The sequence below is a fragment of the Herpailurus yagouaroundi genome, unplaced genomic scaffold (assembly GCF_014898765.1).
Source record: "Herpailurus yagouaroundi ecotype Mexico unplaced genomic scaffold, PumYag 67700, whole genome shotgun sequence".
Taxonomy (NCBI): domain Eukaryota; kingdom Metazoa; phylum Chordata; class Mammalia; order Carnivora; family Felidae; genus Herpailurus; species Herpailurus yagouaroundi.
The window spans coordinates 3,256,899-3,284,824 of NW_024420499.1; the positions used below are offsets into that span (position 1 = coordinate 3,256,899).

The following is a 27,926-nucleotide window of genomic DNA, read 5'->3' on the forward strand; positions in this document are numbered from 1 at the left end:
TTTTCACTTTTATCCAATTTCTCTGTTATTCTTCTTGGTTGCTACATGTATAGATTTCCTTGTTTAACTTTTACCACTAATCTTCCTTTAGAAAAGTGCTCCTAATGGAATGATGGGATAAACCATTTCTTCTTGTTTTCCCAGCGCTATATTTTAGTTAATTTGGCACAGTCCCTTTGCACTGCATCTCTTATTTTCCATTTTGGACATACTACATAGTTAGAGTCCCCTACCCAAGGAAAGTAATGCTCAATTTGTCCAATTAGTACAGCAGCAAAGTCCCTCAATCTGTTGTCTGGTATGGCTTGTCATTATCCACAGTAGTTGCTTGATGATAAAACTTGGATTTCTCCTCTTTGTCTTTGTTCATCCATCCAAGTGTCCTGGATCCTCCTCTACTCTTTCAGTCTTTCCACATAGCAGTCTTCTGTGGAACTTTCTCATACTAACATGTTTGAGTAGCTCCGTAAGTTCTTCTGATTTTCAAAAGGGTCTTTGGTAGCTTTTTTTTTTTTTTGATACAGCAGTCTTTTTCTTCAATTTGTTACATGTACTTATCCTGAAATTCTGTGGCAAACTGATTTATGTCCCTCCTGCTACTGCTCATCCAAACAAGACCTGGCTGTGTAGTCTATAATTTCCACCCTCCATTTGCCTTTAAAAGCAGCTAATTGTCTATGTATGTAGACCTCGCTTAGGATTAGATGCAGCATCTGTATTTTAATCTTTTTGACAATAATATGCTTTACTACTCTATATGAATTGGTATAGTGTGGTTTCCATCCACATGGATGAGCTTCTACATGTCATTTCTTCACAATTTGCATATGTCAATTTGTCCTAGCGACACTTTTATGTCTTTGCCGAGTTGTTGGCCGTGTTAAGAGATGCAAAGGCCATTCCCTAGGAAGGAGGACCACAGTGTCCATGCGCTTGTATGAAGGGTAGCTGTTTTTCCAAATGGAAATGAGACTACTGAATGGCATGGGAATTAGTATGACCAATGAATTCCCCATAAATTTATTGGGTCTCTTTCTGTTTTGATATGGGGGGGGGCAGTCCTCCAACTACTCCATTTTACCCTTCTGGTATTTCTAGAATTATTGTGGCTAAATACCAGTCCATATTTTATTTAAGTTAATTATTGCTCCCATATCGTAATAGTTAAGATTTCTGTGTCAAGGTTGCAGCAGGTTAACTATAATAAGCCTATCAACTATTCTTTATAAATCTAACTATACTAAAGAAGATATACTTTATCCCCTTCCATTTGTGGACCATCATCTCTGAGCCTATGCCATAAAGCATTTGACTCTCCATTGGTGAATAGCCCTTGTAGGGCTTTGTTTAGGCCTTCCAGTGATAGTACTACTCTCTTTGTTATCTGGTATAATTTGTCCTTTCCATTTGGGAAACCATATGGAAGACTCATTGTAGTGTGCATTTGAGGGAACAATCGTGCATCAGAACCCCTTGGCCTCAGCTTTTTCAAAGGTTTCTCCCTGACAAAAGTTATCCAAAAACTTTTCTACAGTTTATCAGCTTTTTCAAAATTGCACCCTTTAGTTGACACATCCTCTCCTCAAGGCCTAGCAAGTAGTTATATCTTTTCCAGTAAAAGTGTCCCAATGTTGTTCTGTCTATGTGATGTATTCACTATAATACCATCGTGGGGGATATTCCTTTTTTGGTTTCCATTCATAGAACAGTGAAATTGGGTTCCAAAATGTGATCTATCCATGAGGTCTTCACTCCACTGTTAGGTGAGAAATTTCTTGTTATGCTATTGTTTGCTTCTGTTCTTAGGAATTCTAACAGGTGAACAAGTGCAAGCAGGGAAGGAATCATAAGGCTCAAGTCAGAGCTTTTAAAAGGAATATAAAGAGGAAAAGAGACCAGCTTCTACTGGCAGTAAATCTAATATTACTTGTTCTATAAGGTATTAATAATGAAAATGTAGGGAATTAGGAGAAAACTCATTGCTAACACTCAGAAAAATCAGAATATCTTTAAAACAGAAAAACTATCTGTTCTCACGTGCCGGTGGGGGCATGTGGTCTTATCCACTTCTTAAGTCATCGTTTAGGCCAGAGAGAACATCTTCATATAAGTCTTCTATGTCTAACATTGCTTGATCTATGTCAAGGATTAGGTCTTCATCCTCTCTTGGTGTAAGTATTGATTCTAAATCTGAGAGCTCAGCGAGCTCTGGCAGCGTATCTTCTTCTTGAGGAGAAGACGCAGCTGCTCCCATCACTTGTGCTGCACCATTTTGCCCTGCATAAGGCAGTTGCTCTCGTGCAATCAGCTGTAAAAGCTCTTCAGCGATCCTTATTAGCTGGGCAATACAATCAACAAGCCCATCAATCAGCACAGGGAGTGACACGGACTCCATACCTCAATGACCTCCTCAGTAGATAAATATTATTAAAAGCTGTAGCTCTTGGTGACAATGGATCCTGGGGGACTGGCAATGGTACTATGGTTGGAAAACAAAGCAGATCTAATAATAGAAAAGAGAAACATAAAGATTAGTATCCTTGAGCCTTTATCTATCCCACAGTTTCTGGCTATAGGATGAAGTTAAAAGAGCATCCCTAGTTACTGATCCTCCTTTTTGTTGGCCTTATGAGGATCTACTACTCCACTCTCTTTCCTTTATACTTCTCGTTCTCTCTTCATAGAGGAATTGAGGGCAAAGGGAGTATAGGTTACTTGTCCGTCTTTCACGAACATCTCTATAGAGGAAGTTATATTCACTCAGAGTCTTTCAATTAATTCTGTCTTTATTAGCACTTTACCCCATTGCCACTTATATCTGGTGCTGCTAATTCTTTCTGTGTTTTTAGCATCCCATTCATTAAGGTTTCCAGCTGCCCCTCCAGCCTGGGGAATTTGTGAAATGAAAGTCCCACAGCCGTTGTCTTTTGTCAAATTTTGGACAACTTCTGTTATAACGCTAGTTCCTTGGTCATTTCCTATTACTGCCAATATTTCACATCTAGCAGCTAGTTCCTTCAATTTTGTCTAAAGCTGTGGACATACGATTCTCATCTGCATGTCTGGCGTGCTCTGCAAAACCTCTTCCTCAGTTTATACTTGTATGAGGCAGTATTCGTTGTTTCAAAAAAATCTAAAGATTGGCCCAGTATAATCTACTTCGCATATGTGTCTGGTTTAACATGACCTCTTAAAAATGAGTTTGTTGCAGATGCAAGTTTTTCATAATTTGACATGTCTCGTCGTATTGCTAATTCGTTTGTTTGATTCATACTTTTCTCCCCACTCTTCCTCATCTAGGACATTCATGTCCATAAGTCCTGAGGCTTCACGTGCTCATTTTGCAACCTTAAATTGAACTGACAAGGGAGCTGAGTTGGGACTTGGAGTCCCCAAGACTGTAGAGTCTACATTAGTTTGGGGGGTCAGATTATCTCCTCTTTTAATATTCTGTCTTTCCATTCTGATGAGTTGGTATATATCCTACATAAATTGCTAAATTTCTTTCGTTGATTTATTTTCATATCTCCCTTCACCAGATTGTTTTTCCTGCAATAGTCCAGTCTGTAATTTTCCATTTATTATGGCATACATCTCCAGTCCATGGCTGACCAGTTTAGCTATATACCTTTGACCAATTATTTTCGCTGGTATATATACACATTGAATTTCTAGCCACCAGTCCTACAAATTGGGCTGGTTTTAATTTCTCCAGCCTCAGTCAAGTGTTTCCTAGTAGAAAGTATTAGGGAGCAGCTATCTGTCTCACTCCTTTAGGATATTGCCAAATCTATCAATACCCTTTTCTAACAATTCTGACCAGAGCAGGGCCCAAAAACCACAGGCATTACCTCCAGCTAACTGTACTCCTTAGACCTTTATCAGAGTACAGTAAACTACTGGCCAGAGGATCTGTGATTTTCACATGGAGCTTGCTGGTCTCCACGGGACCTGCTTTGACCCACTCACTTATATACTATCTCCATTTAGCATAAGTTTTTTCAGAACCACACATTTTTCTTTGTCCAAAAATCCTGACAGTACACATAAAGTTTGCCCCGGTAAGGATCACAGCCATGATGACCAGAAGGCACAATTATGGTTGGAGGTAACTTCCCCTCTGAAATATGGGAGAATGGATATTAGAGGTTATTTTATTAACTTAAACAATCTCTGCTTTTCGATTAGACAAAAAGCAGTTTGGTGGAAGGAAATAATGGAAAGAAATGATTCTGGGCAAAACTGCCAAAATAGATTGTATCTCACTTAAATGAATTGATATTGATTTGACAGACTTTTACATCCTACAATCTAAATATAAAATGCAGAGAGGTAGCACATTTCATATTTTGCTGTTTTATAAAGATAAATGTAGCTACTTATTACATACACAAACCTTGATTTATTTCTTCTATCACTTGGTCACCTTTAAGGGGGAAAAAATTCCTGACCTAGCCTTAACCCTGTTGACCATCGTGTTAACTAATCCACAATTCCTATCTTCAAAGCATCTTGAAACCTAGGACCTGGGGGTTTAGGGAAGGCAAGGAGGATGTTGAGAAACTACTAAGTACTGTAGTACTAAGAAAGAGGAAAAGTATAGCATCAGGGTATTCCAGTTGTGGTAATTTTTAAAGCAACCAACTTCTGACACCTTAGTTTGCTTAAAGGGGTATTTTGGATAGTTTGTGCCTAGCCTCAACTTACATTAAGGGCCCTTTTGTTTTATATAACTCTTACGTATTTCGTTTTTTATTTTTATTTGTGTTTTATTGAGGTCAAATTGGTATATAACATGAAATTAGTTTCAGGTGTACAACATAATAATTCGATATTTGCATATATTACAAAGCGATCCCCACAATGAATCTAGTTACCACCCATCAGCATACAATTAACGCCCTTCACCCTTTTCACCCAACCCCCAACCCCCTTCTGCTCTGATAACCACTGATCTGTTCTCTGTATTTATGACTTTTGCTTTGTTTTGTTTATTCATTTGTTTCGTTTTTTAGATTTCACATATATAAGTGAAATCATATAGGATTTGTCTTTCTCTGCCTGACTTATTTCACTGAGCATAATACCCTCAAGGTCCTTCCCTGTTGTTGCAAATGGCAAGGTCTCTTTCTTTTTATGGCTAAGTAGTATTCTATTGTGTATATATACCACATCTTCTTTATCCTTTCATCCATTGATAGACATGTATGTTGCTTCCAGGTCTTAGCTATCATATAATGCTGCAGTGAACATGAGGTGTGTATATCTCTTCCGATTCTGTTTTTATTTTCTTCAGATAAACACCCAGAAGTGGAATCACTGTTATCATAGGGTAGTTCTATTTTTAATTTTTTGAAGAACCTCCGTATGTTTTCCACAGTGGTTGCACCAATTTATATTTCCACCAACAGTGTTATGAAGGTTCCTTAAAGGCCTTTTTATTAGCTATTCCCTCTACCTGGGATCCCTTTTCCCCAGGGAAAAAAAAAATGGATGGCTTCCTGTCATTCTGGTCTCAGTTTAAAGATAATCTCCTCAGATTTCTGACCCTCAAGCCTAAAAAACTCCCCTGACCATCCCTTTCCCAAGCATACGGTGCATTTTTGCATTATTGTACCGATAGGTTGGAGGGAGGGACAACTACTACTAGCTCTTTCATTCAGTAAATATTTATTAAGTTGCAGCCGGGGCAGCAAGGGGTAACAAAGATAAACCGATTCATCAAAACACACCAGAAACAAAATGAGCAGCAGTCCACAGGCTGAGAAAATATTCACAAAGCAGATATCTGACAAAGAACTTATAACCAGAATATACATAGAGCCCCTACTGGGGGATGGGCTGTGGGGGAAATAGGTGAATGGAGCCAAAAGGTACCAACTTTCAGTTGTAAAATAAATAAGTTATGGGGATGTAATGTATAACATGAGGACTAAAGTGAATAATATTGGATTGCATATTTGAAAGTTAGTAAGAGAGTAGATCTCAAAAATTATCATAACAAAAAAAAGTGTTTTGTAACTATGTACGGTAACCAGATGTTAATGACATTTATTGTGGTGAATATTTTACAATATATACAAAGATCAAATCATTCTCTTGTGCAGCTGAAATTAATCTAATGTTGTACGTCAGTTATACCTCAATAAAAAAAAAAACAGTGCCCCTACAACTCAATAATAAAAAGATATAAACCAATTAAAAACTGGGCAGAAGATATGGACAAACATTTCACAAAGGAAGAAAAATAAATAGCTAATAAGCACATGAAGGCATATTCAACATCATTAGTCATCAAAGATATACGAGTTAACTTCACAATAATACTCTAAACTGGCTAAAATTAACGACTGACAACACCAGATGTTGACCAAAGATGTAAAGTAACCAGAATTCTCACACATTGCCGGCGGGAGTGTAAAAGGGTACAACCTCTTTGAAAATGTCTTGCAGTTTCTTATAAAACTAAGCAAGCACACACTTGATCCCAGCAATTCCACTCCAAGGTATTTACCCCAGCGAAATGAAATTCACAAAAAGACTTTCAGAAAAATGGTTATAGCAGCTTTATGCATAATAGTGCATAATAGCACAAAAAAACAGCTGTCAATCAAAAGGAGAACGGATGAACAAAATGTGGTATATTCGTACAATGTAATACCAATCAGCAAGAAAAAGAAAGCCAATACTGATAGGGACCACAGCATGAATGCATATCAAAAACATTATACTTAATGAAAGAAGTCAGACATGAAAGAATGCATGCTGTATGATTCCATTCATATGCAATCCTAGAGAATGCAAAATGATCTATGATGAAAAAAAAAACAGAATAGAGGTTGCATCTAGGGGAGCAGGAGCAACATTTGCCTCACTCGGGCCAGACCTGACATCTCATTCTAAGCAGGGATAGAATTGAGAATTCTAAACAGGGATAGCATTGAGAATGTTAATCTCATTTGCCATCCCTGGAAACTGGCTGAAATCCAAGTTGACTGTGAGTCCTAAGGCAGAGGGATGGAGACATCCTGAGCAGTGCCCTCAGGGATCCTCACTCATCATCTGTGAAAAAAAGGTTGTGTCCCATTTAATCTGCCCTTCCACTGACCTACTGAACTGACCCAAACACTCATGAACTACTCACCTGTGATAGAGCCGAGATGGATGAGAAAGTCAAGGTTCTATGGAATGTTCTCTGGACGTTCACGTGGGATGCGAATGGTCCCGTCCGAACTAAGAAAGAAAACAAAACAAAAAGAAACTGCAAAATCAACAAGTAAAGATATCCCTGATCTGTGGAAACAAGAACAAGATGAACTAAAATTTCAAAGAGCACAGAACCCTTCCTAAATGACCTGGTATTCGAGAGTGTTTTGCCTCACTGAGACGTCTGCTAATTCTGGGCACAAGTTGAAGATGAGTTTTGTCCACAAGGCAGAGGGACTCGAGAGTGGAAAAGGAAAATTCTGCATAACATTTGAGGTTAGTGTAATGGATTGGAAATTAGAGAAGCCTGAAATGCAGGGCTAGTTTTCTTCACCTGGAAGTCAGCTGAATTAGGCTCCTTTCTGAGCAGGGAAAAGCTGGGTGGAATTTCCCACAGTCTCATGGTACTTCAGAGACAAATTCTCACTCGAGGGAGGGGGACTGCCACAAAGCACACTACCAGTGCCTCCTTCAAAATGTTGCCTAGATTTTGAAACTGTGAGGGCGTGGGGTGGCTAATGAGTCAAGAAGCTCAAAACCATCCCCAAAGAGCACTCTGGATAAAGAGATTCTAAAATATTCAAGGAGGGGCGCCTGGGTGGCTCAGTCGGTTGAGCATCTGACTCTTGATTTCAGCTCAGGTCATGATCCCAGGATCCTGGGATTGAGCCCTGCATCAGGTTCCACCCTGAGCATGGAGCCTGCTTACGATTCTCTCTCTCTCTCTCTCTCTCTCTCTCTCTGCCCCCCTTCCCTGCCCGCTCTCTCCCTCTCTAAAATAAAATAAAATTAGAATAGAAAAAAAAAAATAAAATAAAATAAAATAAAATAAAATAAAATAAAATAAAATAAAATAAAATATACAAGGGTATACTTAGGGCTTAGTAGAGCCAAAACATCTTGAAGATGAACAAAGTTGGAAGACATATACTATCAGATATCAAGGCTAGCTTTACAGCTGTATAATTTTACAGCATGGTACTAGCACAGGGACAAAGAAATCAATAGAAGCATGACCCTTACCTCACATCACATACCAAAATTGAAAATAATTGTAAATGGATCCTAGACCTAAATATGAATGATAAAACAAGAAATCTTCAAGATCAAACTGTAAGCAAATATCCTCATGACCGTGGTAAGCAAAGATTTCTTACCTGACACAAGAAAACATGAACCAGGAAAGAAGACTGATAAATTGGATTTCATAAAAATGAAGCACTTCCATTTATTACAAGACACCTTAAGAGGGTGAAAAGGCCAATCACAGACCAGGAAAAAATATTCACAATAAGTACACATAATGAAAGGCTCGTATCCAGTATATACCTATATTTTTATACTCTTTCAAATCAGTAAGAAAAAAAGAGAATCCATGTTTTAAAGAGAATCCGTGTTTTAATGTTATAAGAATTAAATGGCACCTGAGAGAAGAGAACATCTGAATGACCTACAAGCATATGAGTAGGTTTTCATCACTGCTCATCAGAAAAATGCAAATTAAAACCACAATAGGACACACAGAAGCCTACCAGAATATTTAGGTTTGAAAAAAAAACTTAACAATACCAAGCATTGAGAAGAACATGCGTTGGAACCCTCATACATTGTTGGTAAAAGTGTTAACTGGTACAACTACTTTAGAAAACGACTAAAACCGGGGCACCTGGGTGGCTCAGTCGGTTTAGCGTCTGACTTCCCCTCAGAGGTCATGATCTTGCGGCTCGTGGGTTCGAGCCCCTCATCAGGCTCTGTGCTGACAGCTCGGAGCCTGGAGGCTGCTTCAGATTCTGTGTCTCCCCCTCTCTCTGTCCTTCCCCTGCTCACACTCTGTCTTTCAAAAATACACATGAAAAAAATGAAAAAAAAAACTACTAAAACCAAACATACCTCTATTGCATGACCTTGCAATTCTATTCCTAAGTATACAGCCAAAAGAAAAGTGTACAAATGCCCACAAAAATGCACGGACAAGAATGTGGAAAGACACCAGATGTATAAAAGTGCATATTGTAGGGGCTCCTGGGTGGCGCAGTCGGTTGAGCGTCCGACTTCAGCCAGGTCACGATCTCGCGGTCCGGGAGTTCGAGCCCCGCGTCGGGCTCTGGGCTGATGACTCGGAGCCTGGAGCCTGTTTCCGATTCTGTGTCTCCCTCTCTCTCTGCCCCTCCCCCGTTCATGCTCTGTCTCTCTCTGTCCCAAAAAATAAATAAATGTTGAAAAAAAAAAGTGCATATTGTATAAGTCCATTTACATGAAATTTTAAAACAGGCAAACAAATCTATGGAATGGAAGTAAACGAAGTAGTTACCTTTGGGTGGGAGGATACTGACTAGCAAGGGATATGAAAACGCTTTCTAAGGTTCTGGAAAGGTTCTGTGTCATGATGTGATTATATATGTTTAATTTTTTTTAGTGTTTATTTTTGAGAGAGAGAGAGAGAGCATGAGGAGGGGCAGAGAGAGGGAGACACAGAATCCGAGGCAGACTCCAGGCTCTGAGCTGTCAGCACAGAGCCCAATGCGGGGCTTGAACTCACAAACCCGTGAGATCATGACCTGAGCTGAAGTCGGATGTTTAACCAACTGAACCACCCAAGCGCCCCTGATTATAAAAAACATTCAGCTGGGGACGCCTGGCTGGCTCAGTCAGAGGAGCATGAGACTCTTGATCTCAGGGTCATAAGTTCAAGCCCCGTGTTGGGTGGAGAGATTACTTAAATAAGTATTTTTAAAAAAACACAAAAAAATCAGCTGCACCCTTAAAATTTGTGTACTTCACCATATGTATGTTATATCTCAAAAAATTGTTTTACTTTTAATTTCAGGTCTCTTTCCTATAACACCTGTAAGGACAGCAAGACAGTGATGAGGGTCTCGCCAGGGTTTAGCAAGCCAGTCATCACAGCCAATGAAAATGGAGTGAAGTCCGAAGGTACAGAGAAGGGTCCTCATGTCAGTGCTTAGTAAACCAAGAGAGCTTTATAGTGAGATGGAGTTATAAATTGACACAAGATGACATAACCCACATCTTACAGAAAGACAGCTAAGGGCAGAGGCCATGCTAGCCATCTGATAGCTAGGGTCTTTAACCCCACAGGTTTTTATTCATCTCACTCTTGTGACATTTTTGTCAGCCTAACGAATCAACAGCCATCATTTTTTTTTAGCTGATAGTCCTACCCTGCTATTTTGTGATGCTCATAACTAGCAAACCGGCAATAAGTGTCTAACAGCAGGATGGAAAAGGAGCAAAGGAATCCAAGTCCTCTGGGTCTATGTTTATAGTTGATAAGCTTCTCTGCATCAGGCAAGGTAAATTAGTTCATAGCCAAGGGGAACAGAGGCAGCTATGTGGGAGAGATTAAAATGTGCCTTTGGTGAGTGTAGGTGCCAGGTTCCTATCTACGGACAGTAAACTTTTATTATTTTAAATTTTTTTAATGTTTATTTATTTTTGAGAGAGAAAGACAGAGCACGGGCGGGGGAGGGGCAGAGAGTGGGGAGACACAGAATCCGAAGCAGGCTCCAGGCTCCGAGCTGTCAGCACAGAGCCTGATGCGGGGCTCAAACCCACAAACTGTGAGATCATGACCTGAGGCAAAGTCTGATGCTTAACTGACTGAGCCACCCAGGGGCCCCTGAACAGTAAATTTTTTCATAATGTTCTCTTCTCTGGTGCTGCAGCACCATTTGGATACATGCATTGGATATAGATTTTAAAAAAAAAAGCACCCCCTCAGACATTACTTCCCATTGCTTTCCTCCCCACTCCTGAGGAAACATCAAGAGGTCCTTGTCCCCAAAAGTCAAATTTTATAATTTTGACATAGCTGGTGCTCTCTGGGGGCGACAATGAACAGTGCGACAGTATTTACCCTTTAAACTCCTTTTTTAAAAAGCAACAAACCTTTGCCTTTAAAAAAAAAAAAACTGTGTGCAATAAGGCATTTGCCTGTTATAGGATCTGACATTTAAAATCCCCATGAACCATCTTTAATTTATCAAGAGAGAAAGGAAAGGATTGTGCAGCTGAGGAGCTAAACATGGTCCCTTCTTGAAAATATATGAAAAATTCAAAACAGAAACTGGAAAAAGGAGGGAGTAGGAAATGTCCTTATGGTCAATTTAAACTGAAGTCTACTGAATTTCTTTCCTCCTCCTCCAAATTTGCTCACTGCTGCAGAGAGAATCACAAATTCTTGCTTACCCTTCAGAAAGACGACTTAGTCACCGGAGAAAAACAACCACTTTTGAAACGTATTTCTTCGTTACTTTCCTAGACAGACAAATAGCTTCCTCAAAACACTATTCAAACGTGAAAACAGGCCTCCCCATCTTGACTTGGTGGGACCCTGCAGAGGCTTGTCCCTGAATCTTGGCTGTTGTGAGAAGCCCCCAGGCCCCCCAGAGAGCCTGAAAGGAGCTGTAATACTTCTAAAAAGATTCTTGGCTTTCAAATATTATCAGTGCAGAGGACAGGGTCTAAAGTAAGGAAAATTAAAACAAAACTTGGGAGTAACAGGAACAGGGATTCTATTTCCACATCTTTCCCCAGATTTGTGAGAAGGAAAAAGGCAAATTGTTTTTGTTTGTTTACTTGTGTATTTTCTTCGGGAGAGACAGTAAAATGATGCCAGTGGTTGTAAGGGTAGGATCTGTGTCAAACAGGTCTATGTTTGAATCTCAACTTTCCTACTTACTAACTGGAAAGTTGCTCAACTCCTCTGCCTTAGTTTCCTCAAAATGAAGGTAATGACAGTTGTGAGAATGAGAGGAGTTCATACATGCAATGAGTTTAGAATGGTGCCTGGTATATAGTAAGCTCTTAATAAATGCTAGCTAATGTAATTGCTCTGGAGAAATTCCAGGATCCAGGAAACAGTGTGTGGTGCATCCTGAGTACTGCCTAGTGACCCCTGGAAGGTAGGAGGGGAGATAGCGGCAGGTGTTACAAAAACTAGAAGGAGGGCACCCGGGTGGCTCAGTCAGTTGAGCATCTGACTCTTGATTTCCGCTCAGGTCACGATCCCAGGGTCGTGGGATCGAGACTCATGTCCGGCTCTATGCCGACTGTGAAACCTGCTCGGGATCCTCTCTCGCCCACTCTCCCTGCCCCTCTCCTCCACCTATGCACTCTCTCTTTTTCTTTCTAAAATACAAGAAGAATAATAAAAATAAAAACTGGAAGGAAGTACCAGATTTATCTCATAGATAGAGCTGACATGACTTTGAACTTGGGTAAAGATATGAGAAAGCAGGACTGCCTTGTAACTCTTGCTCCCACCTAACCCTCTCAGGAGACCTGAGACCAATCAGGTAGGGAATCCTTGAGGATTAGGGGGTCTTCCTAAGCCTAACTCCTTCTTGCCTTTGAAGTACGTGCTTACTCTGGCTTCTAGCTCTGGCTACACATCAGACTGCTCACTGGCTATTATTCCTCCAGTGTGTTTGTCAGCTGTGTGGAGAAGTCCCTCCACTTGACCTTATGGCAATGAATCTTTCAAAACATCAACTAGCGATTCCTTGGAAACACTTGGAAAGTGATTGGCAAAGCCTAAGGCAAGATAATGACGGCCATTACCCCGTGTCTGGCATGACTTCACCTGAACCAGTCCAGACTTCCAGGTCCTCTCATGTGAAGCATTTGGGTGAGAAATATATTTGTATACTTTTTATCCTCCACCATCCCAGCTTGGATTTAGCCCTGAGTTCCAAGAATACTTCTCAGAAGTTTGACACAAGCAAAACTAAGCACCAGTCAGGGCCTCCTCTCTGTTTCTGTGGCAAATGCCAGCTTGCCAGAAGAGACCCGATTCATTTCTTTTTCCACCTGGAAAAAAGATCAGAGGTCATATAGTTCTTCCTGCTGCCTGCAAACGTGCTTACTGCTTATCCATCAAAGGAAGAGTGTTTCTGTTTTTAAGGATCTCAAGATAAGAATCCATAACCTCCCTTGGCAGTTCATTCCAGCGTTTCATGGTTTCCTTCTACTGCTAATTGCATCCCCAGCACCTTCACATACATTAATTTATTTAATCCTGATAACATCCTGTGCAATAAGGGTTATTCCTTTTCTTACGACTGAGGAAGTGAAAGACCCAAAGATGATAAGTGAGTTGCTGGGATTACCCAGCTGGTTAGTAGCAGAGCAAGAGTATGAATCTGATTCTTTGCTCTCTCGACCCTCTGTGCTGTCCCTTACACTGGGGTCTACCTAGTAATGCTCTGGGAGGAGCTCCCAATCACCAGCAGAATAAGAGGCAGTGTTAAGAAGGCAACAAGAACACAAGATGGCCGTGGTGGGTGGCTGACCAAGTGGCTCAGAGGACACAAGTCCCCTTGAGGAGAACCATTTCATTGTCCTCATCCTTACATACAATTGTTCCCAGGGTGCACCTACAGTTAGAACACTCTAGTGAAAAGGAAAAGATTCCAAAAACCTAAAGGAACAGTAAAATCACCCAAAGACCATATACTGATCCATGGAAATAAAAAAATAACACTTCTCCATTTTTGACCTCTGAGACAGATATAATCAGAATAAATTGGAGGAAGGGAGGCAGAGAAGATGCTTCTTAATACCCTATAAAGAAAAATGCTTTGCCCTCGGGCATGAATTTCTTATTTCCTTTGCCTCTGAAGATTTCAAACCTCCACCACTCGAGGTTCCTGAAGGGGCCAAAGGTTAGCATTTTAAACATGGGTGAACAGTTCATCCCATTATCTATATGCTTGGCACTCAGGAGAGCACATCAGGGCCACAGCTCTTTGGTCTGGCAAGAGCCCTCCCAATATGAGACCAGCCTGCTGCTCAAGTGAAAGCGAAAGGCTGGATGAAGTTGTCCTTTCAGGGTCACTCGCGGAATTCCCGTTTTAATATTAGCTAGAGACAGGGGAATCTCAAGGCACGCTTGCTCGATATTACCAGGGTAAATATTTCTGTTCTAAAACACACACTTTTCATTAAATATAATGGCTACTCCACTTAAGTACCCTTGTCCAGGTCCCCAGTGGCTTCCACACTTGACATGGCTGATCACTCCCCAAGTCATCCTCTTCTCCACTGATAGCTACTTCCTTGATGATCTCCTACAGGCTGTAAATAACGCCTATATGCAGATGGCTCCCAAGTTTATTTAGCTACTTCAGACTCTTCTCCAGAATTTCATCCTTGTATATCTAATTGCCTTCACATGTGGTATTTAAAACTCAGTATCCCCAAAACTGGATCCTTGGTCTTCCCTCCAAAACCTACTCTACCTATAGCCTTCTCCAGGTCAGTAGATGGCAAGTCTATCCTTCTAACTACTCAGGCTAAAAAATCTTGAGTTTATCTTTAACTCCATTCTTTCCCCCACAGTCCACAGCCAACATCCTTTTGGTCCTACCTTCAAAATATTTTATTTTAAATAATTTTATTTTAAATAAAATCTAGGGGTGCCTGGGTGGCTCAGTCGGTTAAGGGTCTGACTTCGGCTCAGGTCCTGATCTCACGCTTCGTGGGTTGGAGCCCCGCGTCGGGTTCTGTGATCACAGCTGGGAGCCTGGAGCCTGCTTCGGATTCTGTGTCTCCTTCCCTCTGCCCCTCCCGTCCTTGTGCTCTGTCTCTCAAAAATACACATTAAAAAAATTAAATGTATATATTCAAAATCTAATAACTCGTCATTGTCAACCACCACCATATACCTCTCACCTCGCTTATTTCTTTTTTTTTTTTTTTAATTTTTTTTTTTCAACGTTTATTTATTTTTGGGACAGAGAGAGACAGAGGATGAACGGGGGAGGGGCAGAGAGAGAGGGAGACACAGAATCGGAAACAGGCTCCAGGCTCTGAGCCATCAGCCCAGAGCCTGACGCGGGGCTCGAACTCACGGACCGCGAGATCGTGACCTGGCTGAAGTCGGACGCTTAACCGACTGCGCCACCCAGGCGCCCCTCACCTCGCTTATTTCGACAGCCTCCTGAGAGGATGTCCTGCGCCTCTCTCCAGTCTCTTCTCAACACGACAGCCAGAGTGATCTCTTTAAAATACAAGTCACACCATATCTCTCCTCCTCTAATGGCTCTGCGTTTCCTTCAGGCTAAAGAGAGCCCAGATCCTTATAATGGCCTGCATGGCCCTCCCAGATGTAACCTGCAACTTCATTTCTACTTCTCTCCCCCTCCCTCTGTTCCAGTCCCTCTGGCCACTTTGCCATTCCCCAAACTCTCCCAGCCCACTTCCTCCGTAGGCACTTTGCACTGGCTGTTCCTTCTGCCTGGAATGTTCTCAGGTCAGGTATCTGAATGACCAAATTCCTCACCCCCTTCAAACCCTTTGCTTACGTCTCATCTCCTCAGTGAGCACTACACATGCCACCCTTTTAAAAATGTAACTTCGGGGCGCCTGGGTGGCGCAGTCGGTTAAGCGTCCGACTTCAGCCAGGTCACGATCTCGCGGTCCGGGAGTTCGAGCCCCGCGTCGGGCTCTGGGCTGATGGCTCGGAGCCTGGAGCCTGTTTCCGATTCTGTGTCTCCCTCTCTCTCTTCCCCTCCCCCGTTCATGCTCTGTCTCTCTCTGTCCCAAAAATAAATAAACGTTGAAAAAAAAAAATTAAAAAAAAAAAAAATGTAACTTCCCCTCCCCCATCTGGAATGCCTGGGTCTTCCTTATTCCTTATTCTGTTCTATTTTTTCACGGTTCTTATAACGTATCACTTTCTATACATACCGTACAGCTTACTTATTTATCATGATTATTATTTTTTTAATGGCTCCCCTCTCTAGAAGGTAAACCCCAACAGGACAGTGATCTCTGTTTTGTTTAAGGGTGCCTAGTGGGTACTTAATAAATAGTTGTTGAGTGAATAACAGGACTAATAATCCTTTAACATTTTTATAGGACTTTATACTTTTTCTATGTTTTCACATTATTATTTCGCCATCTGATCTTCACGGTTACCATATAGCATAGACAAGGGCAACACAGAGTTTATTGCCTCCATTTTACATTTAGGAAAATTGACATCAAGAGAGTGAAGATGATGTCACATAGCTAGAATGTGATAGAATCAGACACCTAGCTCTCTGCTCTTTTTCCATAGCCTCCAACGTTACATTGCAGAGCCCCCAGTCCTCAAGGAAAGGCCTTCCAGATCTTTTGTTAGGAGAGAGATATGCCCTGCCTATGCCACAATGCCTTGAAGCTAAATGTGTTTCACCAGCTCATGGAGATACAAACACACGAAGTCATCTAAAGACCTGAGTTCAGGGGCGCCTGGGTGGCGCAGTCGGTTAAGCGTCCGACTTCAGCCAGGTCACGATCTCGCGGTCCGGGAGTTCGAGCCCCGCGTCGGGCTCTGGGCTGATGGCTCGGAGCCTGGAGCCTGTTTCTGATTCTGTGTCTCCCTCTCTCTCTGCCCCTCCCCCGTTCATGCTCTGTCTCTCTCTGTCCCAAAAATAAATAAACGTTGAAAAAAAAAAAAAATTAAAGACCTGAGTTCACGTGGGGAAGCACCATGTGAATGTCAGAGAAAATAATGCCATTCCCAAATGGCGCTCTCTTCGAGAAAGAAAGCAACGTTTGAATCTACCAGCCGCTCAGCGGAATAAATCATTTGTTTCTTGCTAACCAGCTCCGTCTTCCTCTCGCATGAGACAGTAAACCAAATCGTTCTCCAAAGCAACTTAACAGCAGAAAGCAGGAAATCCCAGTCCAAGAAAGCATCTGCTACCAAAAGTGCATCCGAGTGGCCTCGTCCACAGTGCCACCATCCAAGCCACCGATCACCCACGTTGAAAGCCCTCACCCTCTGTCACTGCCACACAAGAAGAATGGAGGCTGTCTCTTTAAATGTACCACTGAAGAGGAAGCTGGTGTTGCCTTGGCAGAGGTGGGGGGAACAGGATACTTCATGCTTGGCACATTGCTACCATTGGCATCCAATCCAGAAGCTGCTACATTCTGCGGGGGTGGCAACTATTTTGTCCTCAGGATAACATAGTGGAAGATACAGCTATATTTACATACAGGCTTTTTCACAGAGACACCTGTCACCCCTGGTAGGCTTACAGGAGGCAACAGAAATGGCACAGCCGGGAAAAGGCAAGCCAAGTTCTCAGTGCCTTCTGGCAGCTGAATCCACAGTAACGGAGAGGGAGGCCTGATCTCTTTCCCTAGTCCCCAAAATGTCATTACGACATGGATGCATCAAGTCGCCCTCCCAAGAATTACTGAGCAGACCAAGTTTACCTTCAGTGTCTCCATCCTTTGATCACAGCAGGTCAAGTACTTGAGGCTTGACTCTACTACCACAGTCAGCTCTGCTGCCAGACTCAACAAACACCCCCCCTGATGAGACGACAAGCATCAGTTCGATAAATAAACCTCAGGCTGAAACCGGAAGTGTCACTGCGAGTACAGCCTACCAAATGCCTGAGGGACTTCAGATAATAGACGTAGGGAAGCACCTCTGACACCTGACAGACACGTACTGAAGTGTTTGACACTGAGGAAGGAGGGAGGATGGAGGAAAAAGAGAGGTTATTTTTAAAGGGGAAAGAAAAAGAGATTCAGAGGCAGAAGAAACTGAGTTCAAGTTTAAAAGGTTTCTTACCTTGGGCAGGCCACTTCAGCTCACAATAGATAACTCACTTTCCCGATCTGAAAAATAAGGATGATGATAACACGTTGAGCAAGTATTACTTTTGTAACTTAGACAACTGTTAATTATGGGGAGATGCCCCTTTGCCGTAGCTTAAAAAAAAGAACAACCTGACTTTTGAATTCAAACATTTTGAATTTTGATTTCAACTCTGCCTTTGACACTGACGGGACAGCATCAAGGAAGGCACTTCCCTGTAAACTGGAATTTATTCATCTGTGTATTAGGGATGATGATAACAACCATCTCAAACAGATGCGCTAATAATCAAATGAAATAATGTTGAAAATCTGTTTTGTAAACTATAAACTAAAACTATACACTACAACTATGTTTTGTAAATTCCAAGGCAAAGAAAAGTTGTTTTTAAAGACCCTGACTAGAGCGACCAATCAGTCTGGTTTACCAGAGGCTAAGGGATTTTCTAGGACCCAGAACTTTGCTAAATATGGAAAGTCTTGGGCAAACTGGTATAAATTGGTTACGCTCATCTTGACTAGCCTTGAACAAAGTGAAGGCCTAAATAGGCCTTAACTGGGATGACTAGGCCTTAACTAGATGTAGGCCCTGGCTTCCCCATAACTAAACTCTAACTAGGCATTAACTAGGCGTAGGCCCCGGCTTAGACTTAACTACATTCTGACTAGGACAAAGCTAAGTTTAGCCCCTTCTGGGCTTTAACTGGGTTAAATAGACCTTAAACAGACTCAGGCCCTTGTTATGCCTTAAATGAGACTCTGGCTATCTATGTCTTCTCTAGACTTAGGTCCTGGCTGCGCCCTAACTACACTCTGACTATATGTTAAGGAGGCTTGGTCCGTGGCTAGGCTAAATGGGCTCTGACTAGGCTGATTAAGTCTTAGCTGGGCTTAGGAACTTGATATCCCTTAACTAGACTCTGACTATGGCTTCCCTAGGCCTTAATTAGACTCCAACTACACCTTGACTATACTTTGACCCTGGCTAGGATTTAAATAGGTTCTAGTTAGGCCTAAACTATGTTTATGTGGGCTGGCTAATCTTTAACCAGTCTTAGGCTCTGATTGGGCCGGAACTGAATGAACCCTAAGCCTCAGATGAGCCCTGACTAGGCCTTAACTGAGCTGATGAAGCCTCAACTGGGCTTTGGCCCTAGCTGGGCCTTAAATAAACTCACTAGGCCTTAACTTGACAAACTTGACAAACTATCCCTTAACTAGTCTCAGGCTCTTGCTATACATTTACTAGACTCTTCAGTTCTGAATAAACCTTCACTGGGCTCTGACTAGGCCTGAACTAGGCTTTACCCCTAGTTAGGCCTCAACTGGGCTGGCTAGCTTTTAACTAGGTTTGGGTTCTCTGAATACCTTAACAAGACTGACTAGGCCTTACTAGGTTCTGACTAGGTTTGAATAACACCTTAGGCCCTGGATCTGTCTCAAGTAGTTTCTGACTGAAACTTAAATAGAATTTGGACCTAACTGGTCTCTGACGAAACACAAACTAAGCTTAATCCACAGCTAGTCCTTTTCATACTCTGAGGAGATCTTACACCATGTTGGTTAGCTTTTAACTAGGCTTAGGCCCTGCCTATATCTTAACAGACCTCTGGGTAGGCCTTGACTAAGCTTAGGCCCTGGCTATACCTTAACTTGTTTCTGACTAATATTTAACTAAGGTTAGGCTTTATCTGGGCTCTGAACAGACCTTAAATAGGCTTAAACACTGACAAGGCTTTAACTAGAGTTTAACAAAATCTCAACTAGGCTTACATCCTGGCTGGGCATTCACTGGGCTCTAACACTCAACTAGGCTGAAGCCCTGACTAGAACTTAACTAGCTCTGATTATAGTTTAACTAGGTTTCGACCCTAGCTAAGTCTTAACTAAGCTCTGACGAGAACTAAACTTTTTTTTATCCCCTTACTAGGACCTAAATAGACTAGGACTAGGACTTAACTAGGCTTGGGTCCTAGCTAGGCCTTACCTGGTGTTTGCCTGGACCTAAACTAGGCTAGGACACTGATTGTGCTTTGACAACACTCTGATGAGGCCTTAACCAAGCTAGCTAGCTTTTAACTAGTCTTAGGACTTGGCTAAACTTTAATAAGACCCTAATAGGCCTTAACCATGCCCTGACTAAACCTAACTATACTCTGACTAGTAATTAACTACATTTAGGCTCTGGCTGTGCCTTAACTAGACTCTGACTAGACCTTAACTATGTTTAGGCCCTGGCAGGGTCTTAACTGTGTTATCTAGACTTTAACTGGGCAACTAGGCCATAAGTAGGCTTAGGCTCTAGTTTTATCTTATCTGGGCTGACTAGCCCTCAGGCTGACTAGGCCTTAACTAGGCTTTGAACCTGGCTGCGCCCTGGTTAGGCCTAACTATGCCAAGGCCATGGCTTAATTAGGTTTGAGCCCCAACTAGGCCTTATCTAGACTGTGCTACTGGATAAGCCCTGACTTTACCTTAATTAACCATTGGTTAGACCTTGACTAAATTGCAGTTAATAGGACTGGACATGCCTAAGGCCTCTTTACTAAAAGTAACTTCAATTAAAAACTCCCTTCAGCTCGAGGCACCTGGGTGACTCAATTGGCTAAGTGTCCAACTTCAGCTCAGGTCACCATCTCACAGTTTGTGGGTTTGAGCCCCACGTCAGGATCTGTGCAAACAGCTTAGAGCCTGCAGCCTGCTTCGGATTCTGTGTCTCCCTCTCTCTGCCCCTCCCCCGCTCACGCTATGTCTCTCTCAGAAATAAATTAAAATGTTGAAAAAAGTTTTTTAAAAAACCTCCCTTCAGCTCTCAACCCCACCCCCACTAGTTTGCCTCTGCCGTTACCTCAATTATCCTGCAGTTTCAGGCTGCACTCTTGGACATAAAAAAGAACGGACATAATCCTACCTTATCCAACTGCAACAGGAAATAAACTCGTTCTAGCCTCACTGCAGCCAGATGTATTTATACTGTAACACAGGAAGCAACCCCTGAATTGATAACCCCCCAAGAAACCAGAGGACCCTCTTTTAGGTAACACATGACCCAGAACCTTTTTGCTTAGTCAAGGTGGTCTTGCGATTCCTTCTAGGACACTTACATTTTGTAACAAGTTTGTAACAGATATAGAAGAAAGGGTTCTCCAGTACAGGAGGTACTAGGCATTCCCACAGCTTTTGCACGCAACCAAGTCCAGGAGGTACATCAACAACTTTGCATGTACCTCAAGTCCGGGAGGTACATACATCAACAGCTTTTGCTGCAAGTGCAAGAGATACACCTGCAGCTTTTGCATGTAACTCAAGTGCAGGAGATACCCCTACAGTTTTTGCAGTAACTCAAGTGCAGGAGATACCCCTACAGCTTTTGCCCTTATGTGCAATTGGCAGTTAAGAAGAAAGATGTCAAACACACCACAACTGCACTAAAGGGAGTATAAATAAGCTTCATAAGGCTGAACTCAGAGCATTTGTTCACTTTGGCTCAGCTAATCATTTTTGCCATCCTTCTCAACTTAAAGAGGCCTGTACAGTCCTATTAACCCTGCAAGTACAGGATGACTCAGCATCAGCCCTGAATGAGCTAACTGAGATCTGTGGGTACTATCCATGGCAAGATTCACAGGCTAGTGCCTGAACAGGGCCTGATCTTGTAGAATATAACCACTCCTTATATCAGGCTGCGTACCACAGTAGGTCAAAGGGACTGATCTGGGCCCTGGGATCTGGAAATTCATTCATTCATTCATTTATTCATTCATTAATCCCATAAAAGTGGATTGATCGCCTGCTATGTGCCTGATATGGTCCTGGGTTCTGGGAATATGACAGTAAACACAAATAACCATAGCCCTAGCCCTCGTGGGGTTTTCATTCTAGAAACAAAACCAAGGGCAGGTCTGCACAGCAATGAGTTGAAGTGTAGATAAGAACAATCTGTAGCCTACAAAATCACAGGGCAGAGTCAAAAGTGATGGGAAAAGCTAAAAATGAAAGAATAGCTGAAGGAATTGGGGGGAAAGAGCTAGGCAAATGGCCGGGTGGTCAGAAAAACAGACAGCGGCAACAAATGAATACCATCCTCACTTTACAAAGATGGAAACAGATTGCTGCTGAAGATCACATGGCTGTAACTGGCCGAGATAGGATTCCAGCCCAGAACTGATGGACTCCAGAGCCCAAGTGCTTTCCAGGGTCACCACACTACAGGACTGATGTCTGGCCTTAGAAACCTCAGAGAATGAAGGAAAGAGCTTTAAGGATCTTCAGATTCCTTTACTAAAGCCACTCATCACCAGCTCAGTCTTTATTATTCAGTTCTGCCCACTTCATGAGGATGGGAAAGAGATGATTTTGATGGGAAAGAAAGTGTGAAAATTTGGTGACAGACCTCCAGGCGTGTGGCACGGACAATGGCTGAAAAGGAAAAGATGGTTACAATTGTATAAAACCTCTGAGCTATGACCACTTTTGTGGGAAAAGAAGCAAAAAAGGACACTTCATGAAGATTCTTTCCTGGTAAATTACTGAGAAAGGGTAAGAATAACCAGGTTTATGACTGTTGAATGTAACAAAATTCTCTGAGGATTTACAGTAATCCCTGGGGTTGTGAGAAATGATAATGCTTAATAATCCACATTGTGCAACAGAACAGTGAATTCTTGCATGTAAATATGCTATCTATATCAAACAAAAATAAAACTAAGTCTCGGGGAAACAAAAGCCTAGCCCTATCCCTTTAATTTATTCACCTTGACCCAATGATGGGAGGGAGTTCATTGCATAAGGGCGAAGAGGGGAATTCCAAGGTTATTCCAGGTACCCAGCCATCACTCAGTTGAGTCTTGGGAGATGCCAGTTGGTTCTGCATTTCTCCTCCCTCTCTCTCCTCAAAGTGAGCAACTTTGTAATGTTATAGAGAACCTCTCCTTTGGTGGCAGCTAAATTCTCTAGCCCCGCTCTCTGGTCAAAGTGTATAGTATATTCTTTCCATATTCTCCCTTCTTATTTATATTCTATACATTCAGTATAGTCTTCAATCCTCCTGGAAGATCCTGAAGGGACGCAATGTACTCTCCCCTCAAAGCCTGCTGGCAGGCTAACTCCAATATCCATTATCCAATGGGAAAGAAATATCTCCAATATCCATTGGGAAAGAAAATGGCTCCATCACCTGATTTGTCAGTGCCACAGAATTCAGAAATTCAATATCACACAATCAATGGTAGGTTTCCCTTTCTAGTTCTTTGATTGTTTCCTAGAATGAGAGGTATCTTGTCTTCTAAACCAGAAATAATGTGATAAGGAGAAAAAGCACACGCAGTATAAGAAACAAAATGTGTTTTTCTAGCTTCTTCCACTCCTACCCCCACCATCACCACCACCACCACCACGTCATCCCGGGCAAGACATTTATACCTTCTGGTCCACAGTTCTTCCTTCTATAAAATGGAATCGCTTACCCATTTGAAAAACAAAATGGAGAGAAAGTGGAGCAGATAAATGAATCACATCAGCATAGTGTATAGGAGCACAGACTTTGGAGTTAGAATGGGTGTGGACCGCAGCTCTGTAACTTTGTAGCTATATGCCCTTGGCATGTGATTTAACGTCACTGAGCCTCATATTTTCTGTCCTGTAAAAAAGAGGCCAGATACTGATAATATCTATTCCATAAGGCTTTCATGGAGCCAAAATCCAAGAATATATGGAAAATTCTTAGTTCAATAAATTAACATGCTCCAGTAAGAACCAGGAAGAATGAGCTATTCCTTGCTCAACCTTACTCCTTTTATTCATAACACTTTTTGGTGTCTTAAGAGTATTTATCATGTACTCGATAAAAATGTACTGACTGGTTTATTGCACTTTCAAAGAGAGCAGCAGTAGGAAGATTCATAGGACACTACCAAGGAACCTTCTGAGGTTCTGGAAAATGGTGATAGGACAGGACAAGATATCAGTTTTTTTCCTTATCCTCACCCCCAGTCGAGCTCAACCCACATGAAATGTCTTTGGGGAACCATGGGCCCCACTGGGATGATACATAAAAATGTCAGGAAGACACTGCAGGTTTAACCTAAAGAATGAGAGCCCAGGACTCCTGGATTCTCCACTCTGCTCAGGCACTGAAAACTCCTGTACCTTTATTTTATACATCTTCTCTTTCTCCGAGTTACCCAACCTCTGACCATTCTCTGAGGAGGCTACAGACAGAGTTATAATATAAATATTTGAAAAACACTTTGAAAAGAAAGAGTATTATTAACTACTAGTTACACGTTGTGAACAAATTAATAAATGCTTCACTTACAGTTGTAGAAACATTACAAACCACTACTGTAATTAGATGTCTCTGGCTTTGCTTTGATATTCAGGATCATAAGGGAAGTGTGTTGACATCATTTCAGTACTTTGTGTTTAAGTGCGAGCACTGAGCCATTAACTCACTCCAGGGAGAGGCAGAGAAAGAAATGAGGTTAAGGGTTTCAGAACTGAAAGTGAGTAACCAGGGAAAGTTATACATCCCCTTTGGAGGCTGTGAACTGGACAACAATGTTTTTCAGTGGGAAACGGCTTTGGATTGCCCCTGCTGAAGGACAAGGGGGTAACTAAGCTAGGCTCAGGTCACCTAGATTAGTGGATCTCAACTGAGTCAATTCCCACATCCTCCCTGGGAGACATTTGGCAACCTCTGGAAATATTTTCGGTTGTCACAACTGTAGGATGGTGATAAGGAAGTGCCCCTGACAACTAGTGGGTAAGGGTCAGGTATACAACTAAACACCCTAACAGTGCTCGGGACAGTATCCCAGAACAAAGACTTATCCTGCCCAATATGCAAATACCGTGGAGGTCGAGAAGATGTGAACTAGAGAATCTTTCCACCCTTCCCAACTTAACAACTAGCAAATATTCTTGAAGGCCTTTCTTGTGGGCACTATGGGTGATCTAAGCCATGGTCTCTGCCCTAGGGAAGCTCAGAGTTTAGGAGGGAGACTAAACATGCACACTGAAGCTACTAGAAAATAAAGAAGTATATCACACATAGTTATATTTTTTCCTACATAGTGTGGTATGGCCCCTGGTGCTGTGGGGACTTTGAGAAGGAGGAGAACAGCAGGCATGGCAATAATTCCGAAAAACTTAAGAAGAGTTGGATCTTGGGGCGCCTGGGTGGTTCAGTCGGTTAAACATCCAACTCTTGGTTTTGGCTCAGGTCATGATCTCATGGCTCGTGAGTTCCAGCCCCACGTCAGGCTCTGTGCTGACAGAGTGGAGTCTGCTTGCTATTCTCTCCCACTCTCTCTCTCTCTGCCCCTCCCCAGCTTGTGCTCTCCCTGTCTCTCTCTCTCTCTCTCTCTCTCTCTCTCTCTCTCTCTCTCTCTCTCAGAAAATATACATAAAAAAAGAGTTGGATCTTGAGCTGGTATTTAAAGGAGAAAACTATTCTTTCCCTTCCCCTCATTGGTGGGAGAAAGACGAATCTATGCTACTCATACTTCCTTTCTTCTCTTTCTCTGATCAGCATCTTATAATCTGATTTCAGAACGCCACAGACTCTAGGACTCCACAGAAACTGTTGTCTTGTAGGTGATCAGTGATACATGAATTACCAGAACCAATCTCCTGTCCTCAATATTAATCTTCCTAACCTCCACCCTTTTGAAATTCCCTTCCTCCCTGACATTTTTTCACATCATCATCCCTTCTGGTTCTCTTTTGCCCTCTTGTGGCTCAGCCTCAGATTTCTTTCCACAACCAACCTGTACAGGTACACGTGCCTCAAAGGGCAGCCTGCTGTCTTATTCTTACTCACTCACCTCTTACTCTTAGTCAGTGATGTTATTCATTCATTTATGTTCACAAGGATCTAGAATTGTACAGGGGATTTGAGAGAGGTATAATCTCATGCTGTGTATTCTCCCTTAGTTATTATCCCCAGTCCTGTAGTGTCACCCATCTTTTGTCATAGGCAACCCCCCAAACTATGCCTCTTGACTCTGATGTCATTTGTACACACCGCTTCTACATGCCCAAACACCTCCCGGACACTGTCTGCATACACCTCCAATCCAACATATCTTTTTTTTAATCTTTTTTTTTTTTTTGAAAGAGAAATCAAGCAGGGGAAGAACAAAGGGAGAGGTAGAGAGAAACTTAAGCAGGCTCCGTGCCTAGCGCAGAGGCTCGATCTCACAGGGCTCGATCTCACAACCCTGAGATCATGACCTGAACCAAAATCAAGAGTTAGATGCTTAACCGACTGAGCTACCAGGACCCTGCCCCCAACCCCCCACAACAGATCCTAAACTTAGTGTGACCAACTCATCTCAGTTTGCCCAGGACTTTCCAGGTTTGAGCACTGGAAATCCCACTGTCCTGGGAATTCCTTCGATATCAGACAAACCTGGACCATAAGTCAACCATACCTAAAACGAACTTATCAGTATCTGTCCCAAACCCAGTCCTCCACCTGTTCCCTTATATGACATAATGGCAGAGATACCCTCAACTCTCCTTTACCTTACACCCCTTCGTGCAGCTGAGTGCCAAATATTGTCATATCCACCTCCAAAATATCTCCATAATCATCGTCTCCTTTCAACTCCCACCACTCTAATTCAGACCCTGTTACCTCTCACTTGGAAAGTTACAACAGACTCCTAATCAGCCCCCCACCATCTCCAACCACTCTGCCACCACATCGCCATCCCTTTTGCCAGTTAATCTTCCATATGGCCAAGATTGGGAGAGCATTCTGCAACACAAATCTGAGCACGCATAGGTAATCGTCTCAGCAATATGAGGTCTTGCAAACTGAATCCTAAGAATAGTGTTAAACCAAAGCTCCCCGGTATTTGGGCATGGTGACTACACAGTGTGATACCTAAGAAATGTGGCTGTGAGTGACTAAAATGCCCCCAGTAATATTAAGAACTGTAAGAAAAAGGGAAAAGCAAAGCAAAGCAAAACCAACCACCATATTCTTCAGAAGCCCAGCATTTCTGAGTCTGTTGGTTACAATTTTGTACCTCATTTCTTCAGAGAAGCATATGACAACCACAGTTAAGGCAAGTAAGCATTGCTAAGGAAGCCTGGGTAGTATAGATCAGTTATGACCTTGATCCTCATCGGAAACAGAATCATCTGGAAGTTAGTTACATTACACAGAAACTAAGATAGCTTGAGAGAGAATCCACTTGCTCCCTTAGGCTATTAGGTCTTAACTTGTCTGTGGTCCTCCTCCAAATTGTGGTTGCAAGAGCCATAGGCTTTCCACCCCCGGCTGGCAAGAAACAAAGAGAATTGGCTTGAATGGTATTTCTGCCAGTGACAGGAAATATGTATCCCATTTGAATAATGGACACAGGGCTCCAAATATAGATTATAAGAAGTGAAAACTGACATCTGAAAGAGAAGGGCAAGTGCTTTCCCCAAAGGGGAAAGAGAGCTCATCCCTTCCTCCCTTAGCAAAACATACCTATGCTCAGTGTCCTCTCCAACACTTGCAAGTGGTGAATTGTTTATGAAGGAACTCATCTTGGGAGTGAAGGGTTGCCCTTCACAGAGTCATTAGAAAAAGATGGCCCTCAGAAATAGAAATGCCATATCCCAATGGCTTACCTGTCTACTGTAGGAGCTTCTATCACACTGCAAGTAACGTCCTCTTTCGTCTGGGTAATTAAGAGATGGTGGCCAGCGAGCAGAAGGTCCCCTGGCTAAATCCCTGCCTTTCTCTTCCCAAGTTCTCTTCTACAGTCCTTCTGTTGTTTAGGAGGACATTGAAACATTGAAGCATTTCATTTATCTCCTAAAGACCTTGCTTCTGATAGTCATTATCCCTTCACACACACACACACACACCCCTTCTTTGTTTAATAGTAGCGAGACCTTCTTTCTCCCTAAACCTGGGAGATGCAGGTCATGGTCTCTGCCCTACAGGAGATGAGAGTCTAATCAGGGAGACCAACCAAGCACAACTGAGAACAAAATGTATCCCAAGTGTTCTTTTTGTTTTTTCTATACCTGCTACAGGAACTTGGAGAGTGGGGAGGTTAGCACACACTGAAATCTTGAAGAAAATTTCAAAA

At 42.2% G+C, this 27,926-nt stretch overlaps 2 protein-coding genes across 2 annotated transcripts in view; one reads left to right on the plus strand and one right to left on the minus strand.

Annotated features, from left to right (window-relative positions):
- The window catches only part of TRPC5 (transient receptor potential cation channel subfamily C member 5), a 276,342-nt gene that overhangs the window by 170,950 nt on the left and 77,466 nt on the right, over positions 1 to 27,926 (plus strand). The gene's annotated exons all lie outside the window — the stretch shown is intronic.
- Positions 463 to 27,684, minus strand: TRPC5OS (TRPC5 opposite strand). The gene is made up of 4 exons (XM_040468382.1): positions 27,460 to 27,684; positions 17,804 to 17,850; positions 7,145 to 7,233; positions 463 to 2,503 (listed from the first exon to the last, which is right to left on the minus strand). The coding sequence occupies exon 4, from the start codon at positions 2,393 to 2,395 to the stop codon at positions 2,060 to 2,062; it is 336 nt and encodes a 111-aa protein (XP_040324316.1). The 5' UTR covers positions 2,396 to 2,503; positions 7,145 to 7,233; positions 17,804 to 17,850; positions 27,460 to 27,684; the 3' UTR covers positions 463 to 2,059.

Coding starts and splice junctions, on each gene's coding strand:
- TRPC5OS (XM_040468382.1), bottom strand. CDS start 2,395: ATGGAGTCCGTGTCACTCCCTGTGCTGATTGATGGGCTTGTTGATTGT.